The sequence below is a fragment of the Cebus imitator genome, unplaced genomic scaffold, assembly GCF_001604975.1.
Source record: "Cebus imitator isolate Cc_AM_T3 unplaced genomic scaffold, Cebus_imitator-1.0 Scaffold28, whole genome shotgun sequence".
NCBI lineage: Eukaryota > Metazoa > Chordata > Mammalia > Primates > Cebidae > Cebus > Cebus imitator.
In genome coordinates, this window is record NW_016107343.1 from 6833653 (window position 1) to 6850860 (window position 17208).

Consider the following 17208-nt stretch of genomic DNA (forward strand, 5'->3'; position numbering starts at 1 on the left):
AAAAAAAAAAAAAAAATGTTAAGATGACAGGTATGAGCCACCATGCCTGGCCCAAAGTTTCTATTTAAAAATTTTTCTATTTTTAAAAACTCACAACACAAAAAACTGTAGAAAAGAATATTTTATTCAAACAGTTTCTCAATTAACAATGGAGCGAAGTACAATCTGACTCAAACCTGTCCAATCAGCATCAACTGCTATTGAAAGAATTCAAACATACAGAAGAGGTGGGGGTGGGGCCCTTAGGTCCCATCTCTGCCAACGTGAGGAAGGGAAAAAAAAAGGAAAAGACAAAATGACTGCCTCAGCCAGGTTCGTTCTTGTCTTAGTGCTGGGGCAGCAGCCCTAGCTCCCGCTACAGATGGAATACTAAGGACAGGCTCCCTAGGTGTCCTGGCCTTCCTCCTTCATCCACAGGCCTGCCTCAGAGAGAGGGAGGTGGCATCTCTACATTCACACCATGGTCTCTCCGTCCCCTAAGATATCTTGGGATAGGGGCTCACAGTAGAAAGCACATTTTGGTCAGCCCAGGGGAGGCAAGGGGTGAGAAAGGCTGTCTGGAAGGCGCAGAACAGAAGAGAAAAAGTGGCAGGGAGTCATAGGAACCTGGGGTACCAGGCTCCTGGGAAGATGTAGATTATAACAGAGTTTGCAGGATGCTGGCATCCCATACCAACCATTCTACCTGGCTTTCCTCCTTGGAGAGGTGGTGGGCAGGTGGTGGGCTCCCTTCTTCACTATGTCCCTGCCTCCTCTGGCCACTAGGAGTTGGAAATTCGAGTGACAATCCTTCTAGATTTCCTTTGGCCAATCCAGAGGGACGGGCTTTTAGGCAAGGGGCAGAGAACTGCCCAATTCGCAGCAGGAAGCCAAGGAAACCCAGGGGGAGAGCTGGATGGGAATGGGGAAGGGGATTCAGGGAAAGAGAAGCCCGCAGAGGGAGGAAAGAGCACAGATATGCACTCAGAAACCAAACCTGGTAACCAAGATCTGCAGACACTGGCCCAAAAGAACGCTGATCACATGGTGGGAGAGGGAGGTAGGGAAAGAAGGATGACCAGAGAAGAGTGGAAACTCCCCAGCAACCCCAGATACCCCCTTCCTATCCCCAGGGCCCATCAACCACTGGCAGCCATTCTCTCCTTACCCACAGGCAAAGAATTAAGACATAATAGTGATTTTTCCCAAATTTAGGGCCTATATGGGTAGGGAACAGAGTGGGACTGGGAAACTGAACAATTTCAGTTTTTAGCCACAGAGCTACTGCAGAAGGAACCAGTGAGCTGTCCCTCCCTTCTCCTTCTCCACATCTCCAATCTCAGGTGTGAGAAAAGGAACTCTAGCCGAGGGAAGGACCAACCCCTCCCCTGACTCTAGATGTTTAATAAATAGAGGTGGTGGGGGAAGGGGGTAGAGATGAATGAGGAAAACGGAGGTGGGGGTTATAGTTCATCGTTCTTCAAAGGCCGCTTCTGTCCTGTCGATTGTTCTCTCTGCTCAGATTCTGCTGGGAGTTGAGGGGAGCAAAGGAATCACAGCAGGTGAAACAGAGGTAACCAACCCCAGTTCTTTGCAGGTTTTCCTGAGACCCCACCAGGCTTCCCACTGTAGCCCCAGCTCCACCTTCACCTGCTCCACCCTCACCTGCTCCAGGACCTCCTAACTCCAGAGGCTCAGTGTCTCCTGGTTCGGATCCTGCTTTGGGAAGGAACAGGTTAGTCTCCTCAGAAGAGAGGAAGAGGCTAAGGGAGGGCGGGGCCACTTTTTCTATGAAGAGCTAGCTAGTAAATACTTTAGGATATATAACCACATTTGGTCTCTTTGCCTACTGTTTTTTTTAAACAACCCTTTAAAAATGCAAAGGCCATTTAAGCTCATGGGCTGTCTAGATACAGGCTGTTCCTGCCAGTTTGCCTACCCCTGGACTAATGCAATATCCACGTGCCCAACCATGGTTGCCCCAACTCACCAGTCTCTACTTTCTCGGGCTCTGAAATGGGCTCTGCATCTTCAGTCTGGCCTGGAAGGAAATTAGGGGTGAGACATAGCACCAGGAGGGAAAGGAGGCCATCTCCCTGTCCAGCAGAACATGTAGCCAGGTACCCTGCCCTCACCTGCTGGAGGGATGACCTTCTCCTCCTGGTCACTGGCACTGGCATTGAGGGGAGGCTCTGCCCTGGTCTCATTCTTATCCTTGGGCCGGGGCCGGGGCTTAGTGAACTTGGCCTTATTGAGAAGATACTGCACCTCTCGGTCCAGGGCCATCATCTTGGCCTCAATGTCTTTTGAGAGCAACACGGGCTTCTCTGTGGCGGGCAGCTTGGCCTGCTCGGCCAGAGTTGCATTCTTCCAGGCCTGTGGGTGAGACCAGGAGAGGCTCCGAGCTAGCCATGGAGAGAGCAGACATCTCTGTCCCAGATGTAATCACACCCGCAACCAGCCTCTTCCCTCAGACTGCAAATCACTGCCACCCCTGGGCTCAGCCCCATGAGACTAACATTAGAGGTTCTCCACAATGACCTGCATGTTTCTGGTTACATCCTACCACACTGGAGTGACTACAACTGAATAAACCGCTTGAATACTCCTTTTTTTTTTTTTTTTTAAAGATGGAGTCTGGCTCTGTCACCAGGCTGGAGTACAGTGGCGCGATCTTGGCTCACTGTAACCTCTGCCTCCCGGGTTCAAGAGATTCTCCTGCCTCCACCTCCAGAGTAGCTGGGACTATAGGCGCATGTAACCATGCCCAGCTAATTTTTTGTATTTTTATTAGAGATGGCGTTTCACTATGTTGGCCAGGATGGTCTTGATCTCTTGACTTTGTGATCCTCCCACCTCTGCCTCCCAAAGTGCTGGGATTACAGGTGTGAGTCACTGCACCTGGCCAAATACTCTTTTCTTGACTCTCCACTTCCGAGCTCTGGCTCAAGAGCCCCCACATATCCAAAACAGTTTCTGCTTCATATGACAAGTCAGTTTCACAGAGCCAAACCCTGGGACCATGTTCTGAATCTAGCTCAAATCCCAGCTCCTCAAAGCAGCTTTCTCTATTCTCATGGTTTTTTGCTCCTCCAGTCTGATGACTCTGTGGCCATGGCCCTTGTTTGGGACTAATCAAATGTGGGCTCAAATATGACATCTTTTGCCTTCAGATTAGGTGGTAAGCCAGGTGGCAGGGGCTGCTGTGGCTTCATCTCTCCGCCTCTCCCACAGTACCTGGGATGGCAGCTAAGTATCTGGTTAAGTATTTACAAAGTGATTACCCAGGTCTCATTGATGACTTTCTCTAATGTTGTCATCTCCACCTCAGTGAAGATCTGGTCCATCTCTGGAATGAGCCGGGCCCCCCTGGAAGCCAAAGAAGAGACCATTAGCCCCACAGGAAGAGGGGTTTTGGGTGTGGGGAGTGGGAAACTGGTAGGAATGAGAACAAGTGGCCCTGGCAGGACTGCATAAAGGATTCAGGGGCTGCTCACTTGAGGAACATGCTGGAATGGTTGAGGAGGTTATCGAGGGCAGACAGCCGTTCAGGCCACTTCTTGCGCTCCTCCACCCGAAAAAACAGCCCTTGGCACAGCTTCCTCAGCTCAGCCAGCTTCTCCTTCAACATCTGATGGATGTGGGATTGGGCAGAGGGGTGGAAGGGATGACAGCAGAGCCTGGAGTCAGCCCCATGTCCTTCTTTATGGGCTCAAGCCCCAGCTCTTCTCTCTCTCTCTGACCCTGGCAGAGGAAGGAGAGCTCCCATTCCACCTGCCATGTCCTGAGAGGCCCCTCACCGCTGTGGTGGCTCCAAAACCCTCATCCTCCAGCCAGGTGGATGTGGCACTGAGTTTCCCAGAGATCTCCTCACGCTGCTCCTCTGTGGACACTTCTTTGTACTCGGGCTGGTACATCTTGTCCTGAGGGGGGGACATGCAAACACATGCACCCACAAGCCCAGGGGCAAGGCCCACAGAGCCAGGTGTAAGCCTGGGGGAGCTGCTGCCTCCTGCCTACTGACCTGGGTCTCAAAGATGAATGCTTCCAAGCTGTTGGCAGCTTTCTCTCGTTCCTGCTTCTCTAGGTCTCGGAGTGTCAAGTCCTGAAGTCTATGGGAAAAAGGAGGGGAAGGGATGAGGGAGAGGGTGGGTGAGAACCTGGGACTCTGGGTCAAATAGCCCACCCTGCACACATGTATACACATATCAGCGTCCTCACTTACTTCTGCACTGACCGAGCCAGCTTATCCTCTGGCAAGTCAGGCAGGTCCAGAACAACCAGCTCCACCCTGATCTCCTCTACCATTCGCTGCTTCTTGGCGGGCTTCTGCTTCTTCTCCCCTTCTGGGGCTGGAGGGATGCCCTCAGGCCCTGCTGCCTCTGCCTTCTCACTTGGCTTCTGGGTGGGAAGAGTCAGGGATGTCAGGAAAAGCCTTGGCCCTCCTACATTCTCCATGGGGCAGAAACAAGGCAGGCACCCATTCCCTTAGCCTCTGGGTCCACACTGGCTTCTCTCTGCCACAGCTCACCTGGGCCTCAGACTTGTCTCCATTTTCCTTTTCTGTGGCCTTTTCTCCCTCAGGGGCTGCATCTCCCTTAGGTTCAGGGGGTGGGGGCTGAGAGGCATCCTTCACTGGGGCCTCAGCTTCCTCCTTGAGCTCCACCTGCTCCCCGGGCTCGTCCTTGCTCCCCTCTGCAGGGCTTTCCTCTTCCTCCTAGAAACACCACAGGCGCCCCAGGGAACGATCAGGAGCAAGGCCTCCAAGAAAGCCTGGCTCAGCACTGCCGACCTCCCGGGCTCTGCCTGGCAGGCATTCACCACTAAAGATACAGCATGGGGGTGGACAGGTGACCGCTATATGGAAACGGTCAATGACCTGCTTGGACTGTGACAATCTAGCTGGACAAAGGAAGAGCATCTGGAATGAGCGGAATGGGCCTTGGGAGCGCTGGTCAAGAAATAGCTCAGAGCTCAGAGGGTCCTGAGGAGTGAGTGGTTAATAGGGGCAGGGGCAGCCCATCCTCAGCCCCTTCCCTTGCTGCTACTACTTGTACCCCCCATTGTCCTCCATGCTCCCTGGCTCCATCCTGAGCTCACCTGGACAGTATCAGTACCATTCTCTTTGGCATCTGGTGTGGTACCGCCTCCAAACAGGCTAGAAATGGTGTTGCCAAGTTCTAGGGGGAGGAAAACCCAGACTCAAAAGGGGCCCACAGCAGTAACTCCCAAGGGCCATGCCCTGTCCACCTCCCGAACCATCATGCAAGTACATTCTCTCCCATACACACATGCATGCTCATCTTACTGGTGAGAGTAGATTCCTCTTCTGGGCTGTCCTCCACCAGTGTCTCAAATACGGACTCCACCTGAAAACGGTTTCAAAACGAAGACACACACAGGTTAACCCACCCTTTCCCTGCAAACATCCTGCCAAAGTGGGTGTCTGCTTATGCACACTCCATGCTGTTGTAGGCCTAGTCTGTCACTTGCATTTTCTAAGGACTTGGAGGTGGTCACCCAGCTCCTTTGATTAGGAGCCCTCCATGAACAGGGACCTAGTTCATTTTTCCCCAAAAGCACCCCACTTAACAGTATGGGCCATTACATCCATATTACCCCCAGATTTGTTTTACAAAAATGGATTCCTGGCCAGCAGTGGCTCATGCCTATAATCCTAACTCTTTAGAAGGCCAAGGTGGGTGGATCACTTGAGGTCAGGGATTTGAGATCAGCCTGGCCAACATAGTGAAACTCCATCTCTATTCCAAATACAAAAACTAGTGGGGCGTGGTGGCAGGCACCTGTAATCCCACCTACTCAGGAGGCTGAGACAGGAGAATTGCTTGAAACCAGGAGGTGGAGGTTGCAGTGAGTGAAGATGCCACTGTACTCCAGCCTGGACAACAAAGTGAGATTCTGTCTCAAAAAAGAAATAATAATAAGTGGATTCCTGAGGCCAGGCACAGTGGTTCCCACCTGTAATCCCTGTACTTTGGGAGGCTGAGGCAGGAGGATCGCTTGATCCCAGGAGTTAGAGACCAGTCTGGGCAACATAGTGAGACACTGTCTCTATAAAAAGTACAAAAAAAATTAGCAGGATGTGGTGGCACATGCCTATCCCAGCTACTCAGGAGGCTGAGGTGGAAGGATCATTTAAGCCCAGGTGTTCAAGGCTGGAATGAGCTATGGCCATGCCACTATACTCCGGCCTAGATGACAGAGCCGAGACCATGTCTCCAAAAAAAAAAAGAGTGGATTCTTCAAACCATTCAGTGGTTCCCTCTGAGAAATTTACAATTCCCACGAACATTTATAGGCTATAAGAGGGTCTGCACCAGATCACTGATTAGCTCTGTTTAAAGCCAACATTTTTCTGATTCCTAAATCTTTTATGGCTATCATGTCCTAACACCACGTGGAACCTGCTTTGGAAATGGTCGGCACAGCCTGAGCCCTGGCATGCACACGGGGTCTTCTTCAGCTCTTACCCTGTCTAGACTGAGCACACCACTCTCATCCAGGTTGAAGTGAGCCTTGATGCCCTTGGACTCGTAGTCGGTATACTTCTTGAAGCTGTCACCCACCCCTTTTAGCTTCACCGTGGTCAGATTCTGGGAGCCGAATACCCTGGTTGGGGAGGAAAGAGGAGTTCTGGGGGACTCACCCCAGCCCACGTCCCCCATCTAAACTACATGGCTTCCTGGCACGAGGTGTCAGAGGCACTCCCCAAGGGCACACTCAGAAGGATGGATACATTCTCCAGAGGAGCTGCTTACAACCTAACCCTAACTCCACAGCCTGCTTCCCTTGTTTCAGCCCTGCAGGTCCACATTCTCTCTCACCCCCTGTCCTCAGATTGTCTAGCAGCCACGCCTCCTGCTCCCTGAAAGTCCCATCTGGCACCCCCGCCTCTCACCGAAGATCTTCAGGCCCCAGGAAGCCCAGGTCACCGTAGTTGATGTGGAAGTTGAAGTCATGGCTATAGCGGTTAAAGGTGATGACTTTGCGTTGAGGGTAGGGCCCCATCCGAGAGAAGAGTACCCGTTTATTGTGCTTCAGGCTGTGAACCCCAGGCTCCTCTTCCACCTCTCTCGTGAACTCCACCTACAAATCAGGCAGACAGAGGCACACTAGAGAACCCACGTAGGTTCTGGGCTAAGGCTAAGGATGGGGGTGGGGTGGGGTGGGGATACCTCTTAGTAGACAGATGAAGGGATGAGCTACAGCAGACAGAAGGGGAGATCACACTTGGGAGAGGTAAAGGGAACGTGTCACCTGCTCCGTCAGGCTCACTCACCAGGATGGGGTAGACCACTGCATCTCGGACAACAAATGGCTTCACCTTGAAGGCTTTACTGAGCACAGCTGCCTGGTACACTGCCCCCATGGCGGCTGCTTCATCTGCATTGATGTTCTTCCCCAGCTCCTCCCTGTGAAAGTCCCAAGCCTCAGCATGGTCTAACCTGGAGCATGCAACTGGGACTTCCCTCCCCTCAGCCCTCCAGCTGCTCAACCCAAAACCCTGCCCCAGGCAGAACTCAGCCCAATACCCTAGCCCCCACACTCACTTGCCCACGGCCTTCAGCAATACCTCCTGAACTTTGGGGACCCGAGTGGCCCCACCCACCAGGATCACCTGCTCAATTTCATCCTGCAGTGGAGAAGAATGAGGTGGAACAGCACGCAGTTAATGCTCCTCCTCAGCACTGCCTCATCCCTTGATGTCCCAAGGATTTCCTATGCCCTTCCCTATGGGGCATTCCCACCTTCCCCTACTCGCTCACCAGACTCATTTCAGCACTCTGGAGGGCCTGCTGTACAGGCCCAGGCACCCGCTCAAACAAGTCTGCACACAACTCCTCAAATTCCACACGAGTCACTTTTGCCTTGAAGTCCACATCATCCATCAAGCCTTCGATCTGGGGGAGGATAGGCACTGTCAGGGGGTTCTTGCCCAGGTCCTGCTCTCTTGGTGAGTAGGACAGAAACAAAAAGAACAGGTCTTTGGGAAGATGGCAGAGGGAGGAACATGGGCCATGCCAGGCACAAGCAGCCCAGTTCAGTGGCAGGATCCCCCACTCTCAACGTGGGACAAATACAGCCTCAACCAGCCACTTGTGGGTACCTGTGCCATGTGGTCAGCGTTGGCACTGAGGACAGTTTTGAGCCGATTAGCCTCACGCAGCAGCTTGGCCATGGCACGCGGGTTCTCCCGCACATCCTTTCCTCTCTGTCCCTTGCGCTGCTCATTGAAAAGCCCAGCCAGGTGTTCTCGAAGCCGGAGCTCCATCTCCAGGCCCCCCAGGGTACGGTCAAATCTGTTCAGAAAATGGAGCAAGGAAAAGAGTGAAGAACACAAGTCCCTATATCTGCATAGGGGCCTGACTCTCATCCCCACATGGCACCTTTCCTTCATCTCAGGGGACCTTGTTCATCTCCAGTGCCCCATGCATGGACACACAGTCTGCCCTCAACACTCTATATCACAGCTGACACCTCGCAGTGACACTTCGTCCACTCATTCATTTAACAGTGTTTACTGAGCATCACTTATGTACTTCCCTCTGGGAATACAAAGTGGCAGAGGGGAGAGAGACACAGTTCCTGCTATGGAAAAGTTGAACAACCACATAAATATGAAATTATCACTACCCCACATGTTGTAAAGGTCAGGGGACAATGCTCACAGAACATGCATGGGGGACATTCAAGCTAATGAGGGAGGCTCAAGGACAGTCCCCTAAAAAGTGATGCTTGAACTGAAACCTGAAGGATGATTTCAGTGCAAGCATCACTTGAACTGAAGAGCTCAGAGTTCACTAGCTGGAGGGCAAACAACGTTCTAGACAGAGGCAACAGTGTTCATAAAGACCCTGAAGTGGGAGAGTGCGTGGCAAGTTCCAGAGGAGGACAAGCATCACTGGGGCTCAAAGAGCAAAAGGGCTCAGGGCTCAGACAGGCTGCAGAAGGCAGGGCTGAGACAGGAACAGGGAAAGTTCTGGAGCCCATGATAGGTTTTTAAAGAAACAGGTGACAATCAGGTTGAATTTTAAGAGGAACCCTCTGGCTGCAATATGAAGAAAGAACTGAAAAAAGACATCACCAGAAACAGGGGGATGTTTTTAATTGTGAAGATAAGAGGTGATGGTAACTCGGACTGGATGGTAATGGTCAAGACAGGAAAAAGATGGCTTCAAGAAATAAGACAACAGGGTACATGTTCTCAGGGTCTCCTGAGGGCTATGTCATAGGCCATAAAAATAAAATTAAAAAAAAAAAAAGAAATAAGAAAACAAGAGGGTTAATTATTTAACTGGAAATGTCAAGAGAACAAAAACAAGATTGAATCTGACACCCTACATATTGCCTGCAGCTCCATGGAATTCCTCACAATGTCTAGAAAGTTCCATGTCTTCCAATTTTCCCAAACTGTCCTCCCCTGCTCCTCAGCTTCGCCTTACTCTTTGTGTGCGGTCCCCTACAATGACTCATGCCTCAATCAGGAGAGCATTCCTGCACTATGGAGGAAAGCAAAGCAATTGCTCCTCCAAGAAGAAATCCCTGACTTGAGGGTCTTCACAAGAAGCACCCCCAAGCACCCACTTACCCTACTCCCCGGATCTGCAGCTGTGGCTGCATCCCAGCTTCCTTAGTCTTCACTGTCTGGTAGGTCACAATGGTACAGACGGTGCTGCCTGAGCCCATGTCATAGAACATGATATTCTGTAGAGATATCAAAGCAACTGTCACAGTAACCTTTCCAGACTCAGGGTGCCTGCTCACCTACCTGCTCCCAAGGGGCTGAGAGGAGGCTATAAGTGCATTTTGCCAAGGGCCAGCCCCACCATGCAAACAAGAAGCAAAAGGGGCCAAGTGGCCTCTATCCTTAGATTCAGGCACCCTGCATGTCTGGTTAGGTCTCCCTGGCTCACCTGGGCAGTAGTGTTGATATCTTTCCGGCGGAAGACACCGTAGCTGAGGGCGGTGGCGGTGTTGTCATTGATGAGCTGCAGCACTTTGAGGCCAGCCATGCGAGCAGCATGCAGCACAGCTCGGCGCTCAGCCTGGTTGAAGAAGACTGGCACGGTGATCACTGCATCCTTGATGGGCTGCTCTACAGATGACAACAGAAAAGGCTCCTGCCAGCTCCACACCTTAGATGAGGGCTTCTAAACTTGTCACTAGTGACATTTTGGAGTAGGTAATTCTTTGTTGCAGGTGCTGTCCTGTGCATTGTAGGATGATTAGCAGCATCCCTGGCCTTTACCCACCAGATGTCAGTTGTACCCCTTAGATGCGACAACCAAAAGCTATCTTCAAATGTTGCTAAATGTTTCCTGTTTGGCAAAACTGCCCCTGTTTGAGAATCACTGCCTTAGATCCTAGGGAGCCTGGCCACCACGGGCTACACCTGGACCACTCACCTGCAAAATCTTCAGCCAGAGAACGAGAGTAATTGAGAATCATGCCCAACACTTCCTCAGGTGAGAACTGCAGCTGCCTGAGGGGAGGGAAGGTAGTTTGAGCCATGGAAAACCAGGCATTAAGGTGGGACAATCAGGAACACACACCAATGAGGTGCCCAGCGGGGATGCTGAGACCACCTTCCTCAACAGAACACTCACGGGCTGATCTGGAAGTGTACAGTCTGCCTCTGTGGGTCGAAGGTCAGCTCATGCTCTGGGAAGCGGGCCTGATAAAGAGCTACATGGGGGTTATCTGCCTGCTTTCCCAGGAGGTGCTGGAAGTAACGCAGTGTAGCCTTTGGATTCTTGATGGCCTGACGGGTGAAGAAGGAGCAGAGTATGAGGCTCCCAAGTCCACCATCACCTACCTCTTACATCACAGAGACTAATCAAGAAACAGACTCTGGGGGCTGCCATCTCCTCTCCTCTGCCCACCACTTTGGGAAGGGGGACTGCTAGCTCACCATGCTTGCTGCACTGTCTCCAAAGAATCTTTCATTTTCTTTCAGGGTCACAATCACTGGGGTTTTCCTCCGGGATTCCCTGAGGAAAAGACATGTTGGGCCCAGGTAGCTGCAGCAGAAGGACTCAGAAGCCTTAGACACTCACACACATATAACCACTCAGACGCCGATGTCTGCTGTGGGCACTAGGAAGAACACATTCACACTTGGAGCCCAGACTCCCTCGTTCCCCACCCTTAACACGGTGGCCACCCTCACTTGTTCAAGACAATTTCCATGGGCACTCCAGGTTTGACGATGGCCACCTTCATGGACTCACTGCCCAGGTCGACGGACATCACTGCCAGTGTATCTGAAGGAGTTAGAGGTTTGTCAATTAGCTCTCCCTTCCCCCACCTTCCTGAGGCCCCCTCTAATCAAAGCATAACCTTCTGTGGGAAAACTAAGATAGCAAAAGACAAAAACCCTGGACCTAACAAGTCAAGAGACTTCTGACCGAGAGCCCCATGCCCGCTTCCCACCACGCATCGTTCAGTCATCATTTATCCTTTTGCTCCCTCTACTGGGGTACATACCACTCAGTGCCAACAGGTCTGCCAAGAGCACAGCCACCAAGGCCCAACAGACTCGCCTCCTCTGCCTCTGCCTCCTGACTATGGCTGCCATTGTGCCCCTGGGGGAGGGGAAGAAAGAAAACACTTGAAACTGGATGCTCGCAGAGGAGACAGAACCACATCCCAGAATGGAGAAGCTCTAAGATTCATACCTACCCCATTCTCACCCAGGGCAAAGACGCCTACTTCTCCCCATCTCCCTCCTGATGGGTACCAACCACTCTAATCATCCCAGCAGCGCCAACACAAAGGCCCAAGCGAAAGAGCATGGGTCCTCGGCTCTGCCACATCCTTAAACAGAGAAGCTAAAAGGACAAGAGGAAGGAGACTCGAGCCTTGCGTACACCACACAGGCAGCGAGTGGAGCACCGTAGCACTGTGGCTGTGGCCAGACACCTGGGGTGCGGCCAGGGATCCCCGCCCAGGGCTCAACCACCTCCCCACACCTGGAGCTCCCCCGCCGGTGCCAGGCTGGGCCTGGATGGGAACAGAGAGGTAATGACGTTGGGGAGGGCTGGGATGGAAGAAAGGCCAGTCTCCTCCTCGGCATCCCTGCGAGTTGTCCTGCCCCCTCCCCTTCCCCAGCCCACTCCCTGGCCCCACTGTGCACACAGACTCTGTGCCACGGGCCGTAAGGTTCACTGCCCGGCGGGTATCCGGTACCCGGTGTTCACCTCAGCTTCACCTGACGAGGGCGGCGGCTCCTACTCCCGGAAACGAATCCCGGCCTGCCCCAGCGCGTGACGGCAGACCCGGGGCCGAGCTGCTGGGCCCTCAGTGCGAGGCCGAGCGCCCGGCGTCCGCGAGGCCCTCCCTCGCGCTCCCGACCCGCCCCCAGAGCTCGCACGCTGTGGTCCCTAGGAAGGGTGGCCGGCCCGCAGCTCCGAACACCCCCGCTACCTCTTGCCTCCGCTCCTGAGACCCCAGCTCTGGGACAGACGCGGCACGGACGTACCCACGAGGTCAGCAGTGCCCCCAGCCCGCGCCCTTCACAACTCCCCGCGGTTTGCAAACTGTTACATTAGCCACCAACCTCTCGGCGGCGTCTGGCGCACCAGCCGGCCCCGGACGCGGCGCGCGCTCATTGGAGCCTCCGCCGCCCGGCCCTGCGCCGCGCGCCCGGCCCCGCCCCCACCTCCCGGCGCGCGTGCCCATTGGACCACGTCCCAGGCCCCGCCCCCTCCCCTTCGCCAGCCTTGTCCAGGAGGTGGCAGAGGGGACCAGCCACCGGTTGGGAAGAAACTGCCGGCGTCGGCCGGGGATTGGACCACGTCACGGGGCCAGTGTGTTCCACTCCTACCTCCCCAACGCCGGCCCCTGGGCGACCGCGGGACCTTTTCCGGCGCTGGACCTATATGCCAGGGTTTGAGAGCGACCCGCGCCTGGAGCCGGTCGAGCGCACTGCAGTCCCGCACTAGGGGTTCTTCTTCCGGTCACCTGGAGAGCCCGGCCGAGGAATGGGAATCATTGGCGTCCAGTCCGCAGCCCCGCGGAGGAGGCACTTGCCTGCCGGTTGGTATTGAGCCGACCTAGGCTTTGGATAGACATCGAAGAAAGGCTGTGTTTCGGGCTGAGTCCGCCGCAACCCCCTCTTTTATTGAGGAAACTGAAGCCAGAAAAAAAGATATTTGCTAACGGGTCAGAAATAGATGCATTCGTCGCAGAATTTAGCCCGTATTTCTTAGGTTAAGCCCCACTCATTTGTATAAGAAAGAATATTTCAAACTTAAGTACTACACACACAAGACATATTTGTGACGCTATAGTCACAAATAAAAGCATGCGTACACTTCTATTTCTGTTCTATTAAACCTTGTGAACATCTTCTCTTTAGCTGTTTCTGTCGCAGAATGACAGAAGCACCTCGCTGTCTTCTTTTTAAACTTACAGTTCGGTAGAAATGTGCTCATAGAAATGTGGCTCACGCCTGTAATCCCAGCACTTTGGGAGGCCGAGGCAGGCGGATCACTTGAGGTCAGGAGTTCGAGACCAGCCTGACCAACAAGGTGAAACCCTCGTCTCACACCAAAACTACAAACATTAGCCAGTCGTGGTGGCGGGCGCCTGCAATCCCAGCTATTCAGGAGTCTGAGGCCGGAGAATTTCTTGGAACCCGGGAGGCGGAGGTTACAGTGAGACTAGGTCAGGCCACTCCACTCCAGCCTGGACTACAAGAGTGAGGCTCTGTCTCAAAAAAGAAAAAAGAAAAGAAAAGAAAAACGTGTGCAGTCCTTGGAGAGTGCACTTTCCCTAAGTGTGGATGGAAATAAGTCATCTGTTTTCTCTCCTACTAAATTGATGCCTGGCCACCCTTCTCAGAAAGGCCCACTTGAAGGCCCTGGCGGTCAGGGCCAGGGCTGTCAATCCTCAGCTTGTTTAAGGAGCTCTTAGCTCTTCCTTTCTCTACATTTTTCATGATGCTTAGGTGGAGGGTGTCATGTGTCTATCCTTAGAAGGAAATATTATTGGCAGTCCCAGAGAGAGTCTATTCTTCCTTTTAAGAATAGTTATGAGGCTAGGCGCGGTGGCTAACGCCTGTAATCCAAGCACTTTGGGAGGCCGAGGCGGGCAGATCACATGAAGTCAGGAGTTCAAGACCAGCCTGGCCAACATGGGGAAACCCCGTCTCTATAAAAAAATTAAAAAAGGAAAAAAAAAAAACAACCTTTAGGGGGCCAGGCATAGTGGCTCATGCTTGTAATTCTAGCATTTTGGGAGGCTAAGGCAGGCAGATTGCCTGAGCTTAGGAGTTTAAGACCAGCTTGGGCAACATGGTAAAACCCCCCATCTCTACCAGAATACAAAAAAATTAGCCAGACGTGATGGTGCATGCCTGTAATCCCAGCTACTCAGGAGGCTGAGGCAGGAGAATTGCTTGAACCTGGGTGGTAGAGGCTGCAGTGAACTGAGATTGCACACTGCATTCCAGGCTGGGTGACAGAGTGAGACCCTGTCTCAAAAAAAAAAGAAAAAAGAAAAGAAAAGCTTCTGAATCTCCTAAGAAAGCTCCAACCATGAATACCTCTGGTGGGAGCACAGTTCTGCCACAGCTACAGTTCTCAACCTGGGTATTAGTCCTCCTGGGAAGTGAAGCAGGTGGAAGTGCTCTGATGAGTCAGCTGTTTTGTTCTGGGACCAGAGGGGAGAATAGTATTTCACAAGAACAAGCTGGAAAACATTGGGAAATTCTAATGTAAAACATCTGATTTAGATTGACCTAGGCAGGTGAACTCATTGGTTCTTGTCCAGAATAACTTGTTAACATTTGAGGACTATATCCCTTCCCCAACACTGCAGAAACCCAAGGGAAGAAAGTTGCCATCTTGCAGAACATGTACCAAACTGACAAAAGTGTAAAATTGACACATTGGTGAGGGCATATGTGTGCATAACCATGCAAATTACATGATAGGCTGAGGGCAATGTTGATCAGAAAGAACATCCTACACCAGAATAATTTTTAGAAATTAGTTGTCACCTAGCAACCTCATTCTTATATTTATATCTAACAAATACAGGCCGGGCACAGTGGCTCATGCCTGTAATCCCAGCACTTTGAGAGTCCAAGGTGGGCGGATCACCCAAGGTTGAGTTTAAGACCAGCCTGGCCAACATGTCGAAACCCTGTCTCTACTAAAAGTAAAAAAATTAGCCTGGTGTGGTGGTGTGTGCCTGTAATTCTAGCTAATGGGGAGGCTGAAGCAGGAGAATTGCTTGAACCCGAACCCAAGAGGCAGAGGTGGTAGTGAGCTGAGATCCTGCCACTGCACTCTAGCCTGGGCGACAGAGTGAGACTCCGTCTCCAAAACAAAACAAATGCATACGTGTGTTCACCAAGAGGCTGTTGGTAACAGCTTTATTTATAACAGCCCCGGGCTGAAAACTATCCAAATGACCATCAACAATTGGATAGAAAAATAATCACAGATTAACATGGAATTCTATACAGCAATAAGAATGGGTGGACTATTGTATACATAGGACAACTTAGATGAATTCTACAAACAATACTGAGTAAAAGAAGCCCAAGTATACACTGCATGATTTAACTTACATCGAATTTAAAAGCTGGCAAAACTAAGCTACAGGGATAAAAGTCAGGATGCTGCTGTCCTTTAGATATAGGGTCATGCTCTGTTGCCCAAGTTGGAGAGTTTAGAAGAGGACATAAGGCAGGCTTCTGGAGGTGCTAGCTATGTTTCCCGTGTTTTTTTTAGTTTAGTTTTGTTTTGTTTTTGAGACAGAGTCTGATTCTGTCACCTAGGCTTGAGTGCAGTGGCACAATCTCAGCTTATGACAGCCTCCGCCTCAGCCTCCCCAGTATCTGGGACTGTAGGTGTTCAACACCACGCCCAGCTAATTTTTATATTTTTAGTAGAGACAGGGTTTCACCATGTTGGCCAGGTTGGTCTCAAACTCCTGACCTCAGGTGATCTGCCTGCTTCAGCCTCCCAAAATACTGGGATTACATGCGTGAGTCACCACACCTGGCCACTAGCTGTGTTCTCATTGCTGGATACAATGGGAGTGTCCAGTTAGTTTGTGGAATTTCAGTGGGCTGTACCATACAACTATTTTGCATGTTGTTACACTTCAATAAAATATTTAAAAATTACTTTGTCTTATACACTGAGCATTTCTCAATAACAACAAAAAAATTACTTTGTCTGTCATGCAAGACTATAGGGTTTGTTGTTGTTATTGTTTTGAGACAGGGTCTCACTCCATTGCCCAGGCTCGAATGCAGTGGTGTGATCACAGCTCACTGCAGCCCCCACCTCCTGGGCTTAAGCTTTTCTCCTTCCTCTGCCTCCCAAGTAGCTGGTACTATAGGTGTACACTACTAGTTATTTCTTTAATTTTAGTAGAGATGAGGTCTGGCTATGTTGCCCAGGCTGGTCTTGAACTCCAGGCCTCAAGTAAAATTCTCCCACCTTGGCCCCCAAAAGTGCTGGATTACAGGCATGTAATCCAGCCTCAGGAGACTCTAGATTTTACTTTGCTGTAACCCTAGGCAGGAGAGGGCCCATTTTCAGCAGGAGATGAAATAAGATGAGTTTTTTCCTACTTCTATAACAATATTTTTAGAATTACAAAAGAAATATGTGGCCAGGGCTGGGCACAGTGGCTTATGCCTGTAAAACTTGGGAGGCCCAGGTGGGTGGATCATTTGAGGTCAGGAGTTCAAGACCAGCCTGGCTAACATGGTGAAACTCCATCTCTACTAAAAATACAAAAAGTAGCCAGGTGGTGGTGGTGTGCATCTGTAATCTCAGCTACTCGGGAGACTGAGGCAGGAGAATCACTTGAACCTAGGGGGCAGAGGTTGCAGTGAGCCAAAATCGCACCACAGCACTCCAGCCCTGGCAACAGAGTATGATCCTGTCTCCCCCATCCCCAAAAAGAAAGAAATATGTGGCCAGGCACTGCTGGGCACAGTGGCTCACGCCTGTAAACAGCACTTTGAGAGGCTGAGGCGGGCGGATCACAAGGTGGATGGTTCGAGACCAGCCTGACCAATATGGTGAAACCCCCATCTCCACTTAAACACACACACACACACACAAATGAGTTGGGCGTGGTGGCGTGTGCCTATAATCTTAGCTACTTGGGAGGTTGAGACAGGAGAACTGCTTGAACCTGGGAGACGAAGGTTGTGGTGAGCTGAGATCATGCTACTGC

General features: G+C 51.6%; 1 protein-coding gene across 8 annotated transcripts; it reads right to left on the minus strand.

The window, feature by feature from the left end:
- Window positions 1-103: 103 nt before the first annotated feature.
- On the minus strand, window positions 104-12647 carry HYOU1 (hypoxia up-regulated 1). 8 transcript variants are annotated; one of them, XM_017523494.2, is made up of 26 exons: window positions 12560-12647; window positions 11488-11585; window positions 11171-11264; window positions 10913-10991; window positions 10608-10762; window positions 10407-10483; window positions 9915-10096; window positions 9590-9705; window positions 8108-8300; window positions 7767-7901; window positions 7551-7633; window positions 7280-7412; window positions 6899-7086; window positions 6471-6609; window positions 5288-5348; window positions 5080-5159; window positions 4511-4696; window positions 4205-4380; window positions 4004-4091; window positions 3780-3902; window positions 3477-3610; window positions 3264-3348; window positions 2115-2355; window positions 1970-2020; window positions 1645-1695; window positions 104-1504 (listed from the first exon to the last, which is right to left on the minus strand). In XM_017523494.2, the coding sequence occupies exons 2-26, from the start codon at window positions 11576-11578 to the stop codon at window positions 1443-1445; spliced, it is 3003 nt and encodes a 1000-aa protein (XP_017378983.1). In that variant the 5' UTR covers window positions 11579-11585; window positions 12560-12647; the 3' UTR covers window positions 104-1442. The 8 variants fall into 8 exon arrangements, with proteins under 8 accessions (XP_017378983.1, XP_037592654.1, XP_017378982.1 ...); XM_037736726.1 differs by having other exon boundaries at window positions 104-1507; window positions 1645-1698; XM_017523493.2 differs by having other exon boundaries at window positions 12427-12607.
- Between the last annotated feature and the right edge of the window lie 4561 nt (window positions 12648-17208).

Excerpts from the sequence above, each read along its gene's own strand:
- HYOU1 (XM_037736726.1), bottom strand. The coding sequence starts at position 11,578 with ATGGCAGCCATAGTCAGGAGGCAGAGGCAGAGGAGGCGAGTCTGTTGG. Across the intron at positions 7,087-7,279 it reads CAGTGGTCTACCCCATCCTG|GTGGAGTTCACGAGAGAGGT; the intron begins GTGAGTGAGCCT and ends CCTGATTTGTAG. Across the intron at positions 4,381-4,510 it reads GAGACAAGTCTGAGGCCCAG|AAGCCAAGTGAGAAGGCAGA; the intron begins GTGAGCTGTGGC and ends CTTCCCACCCAG.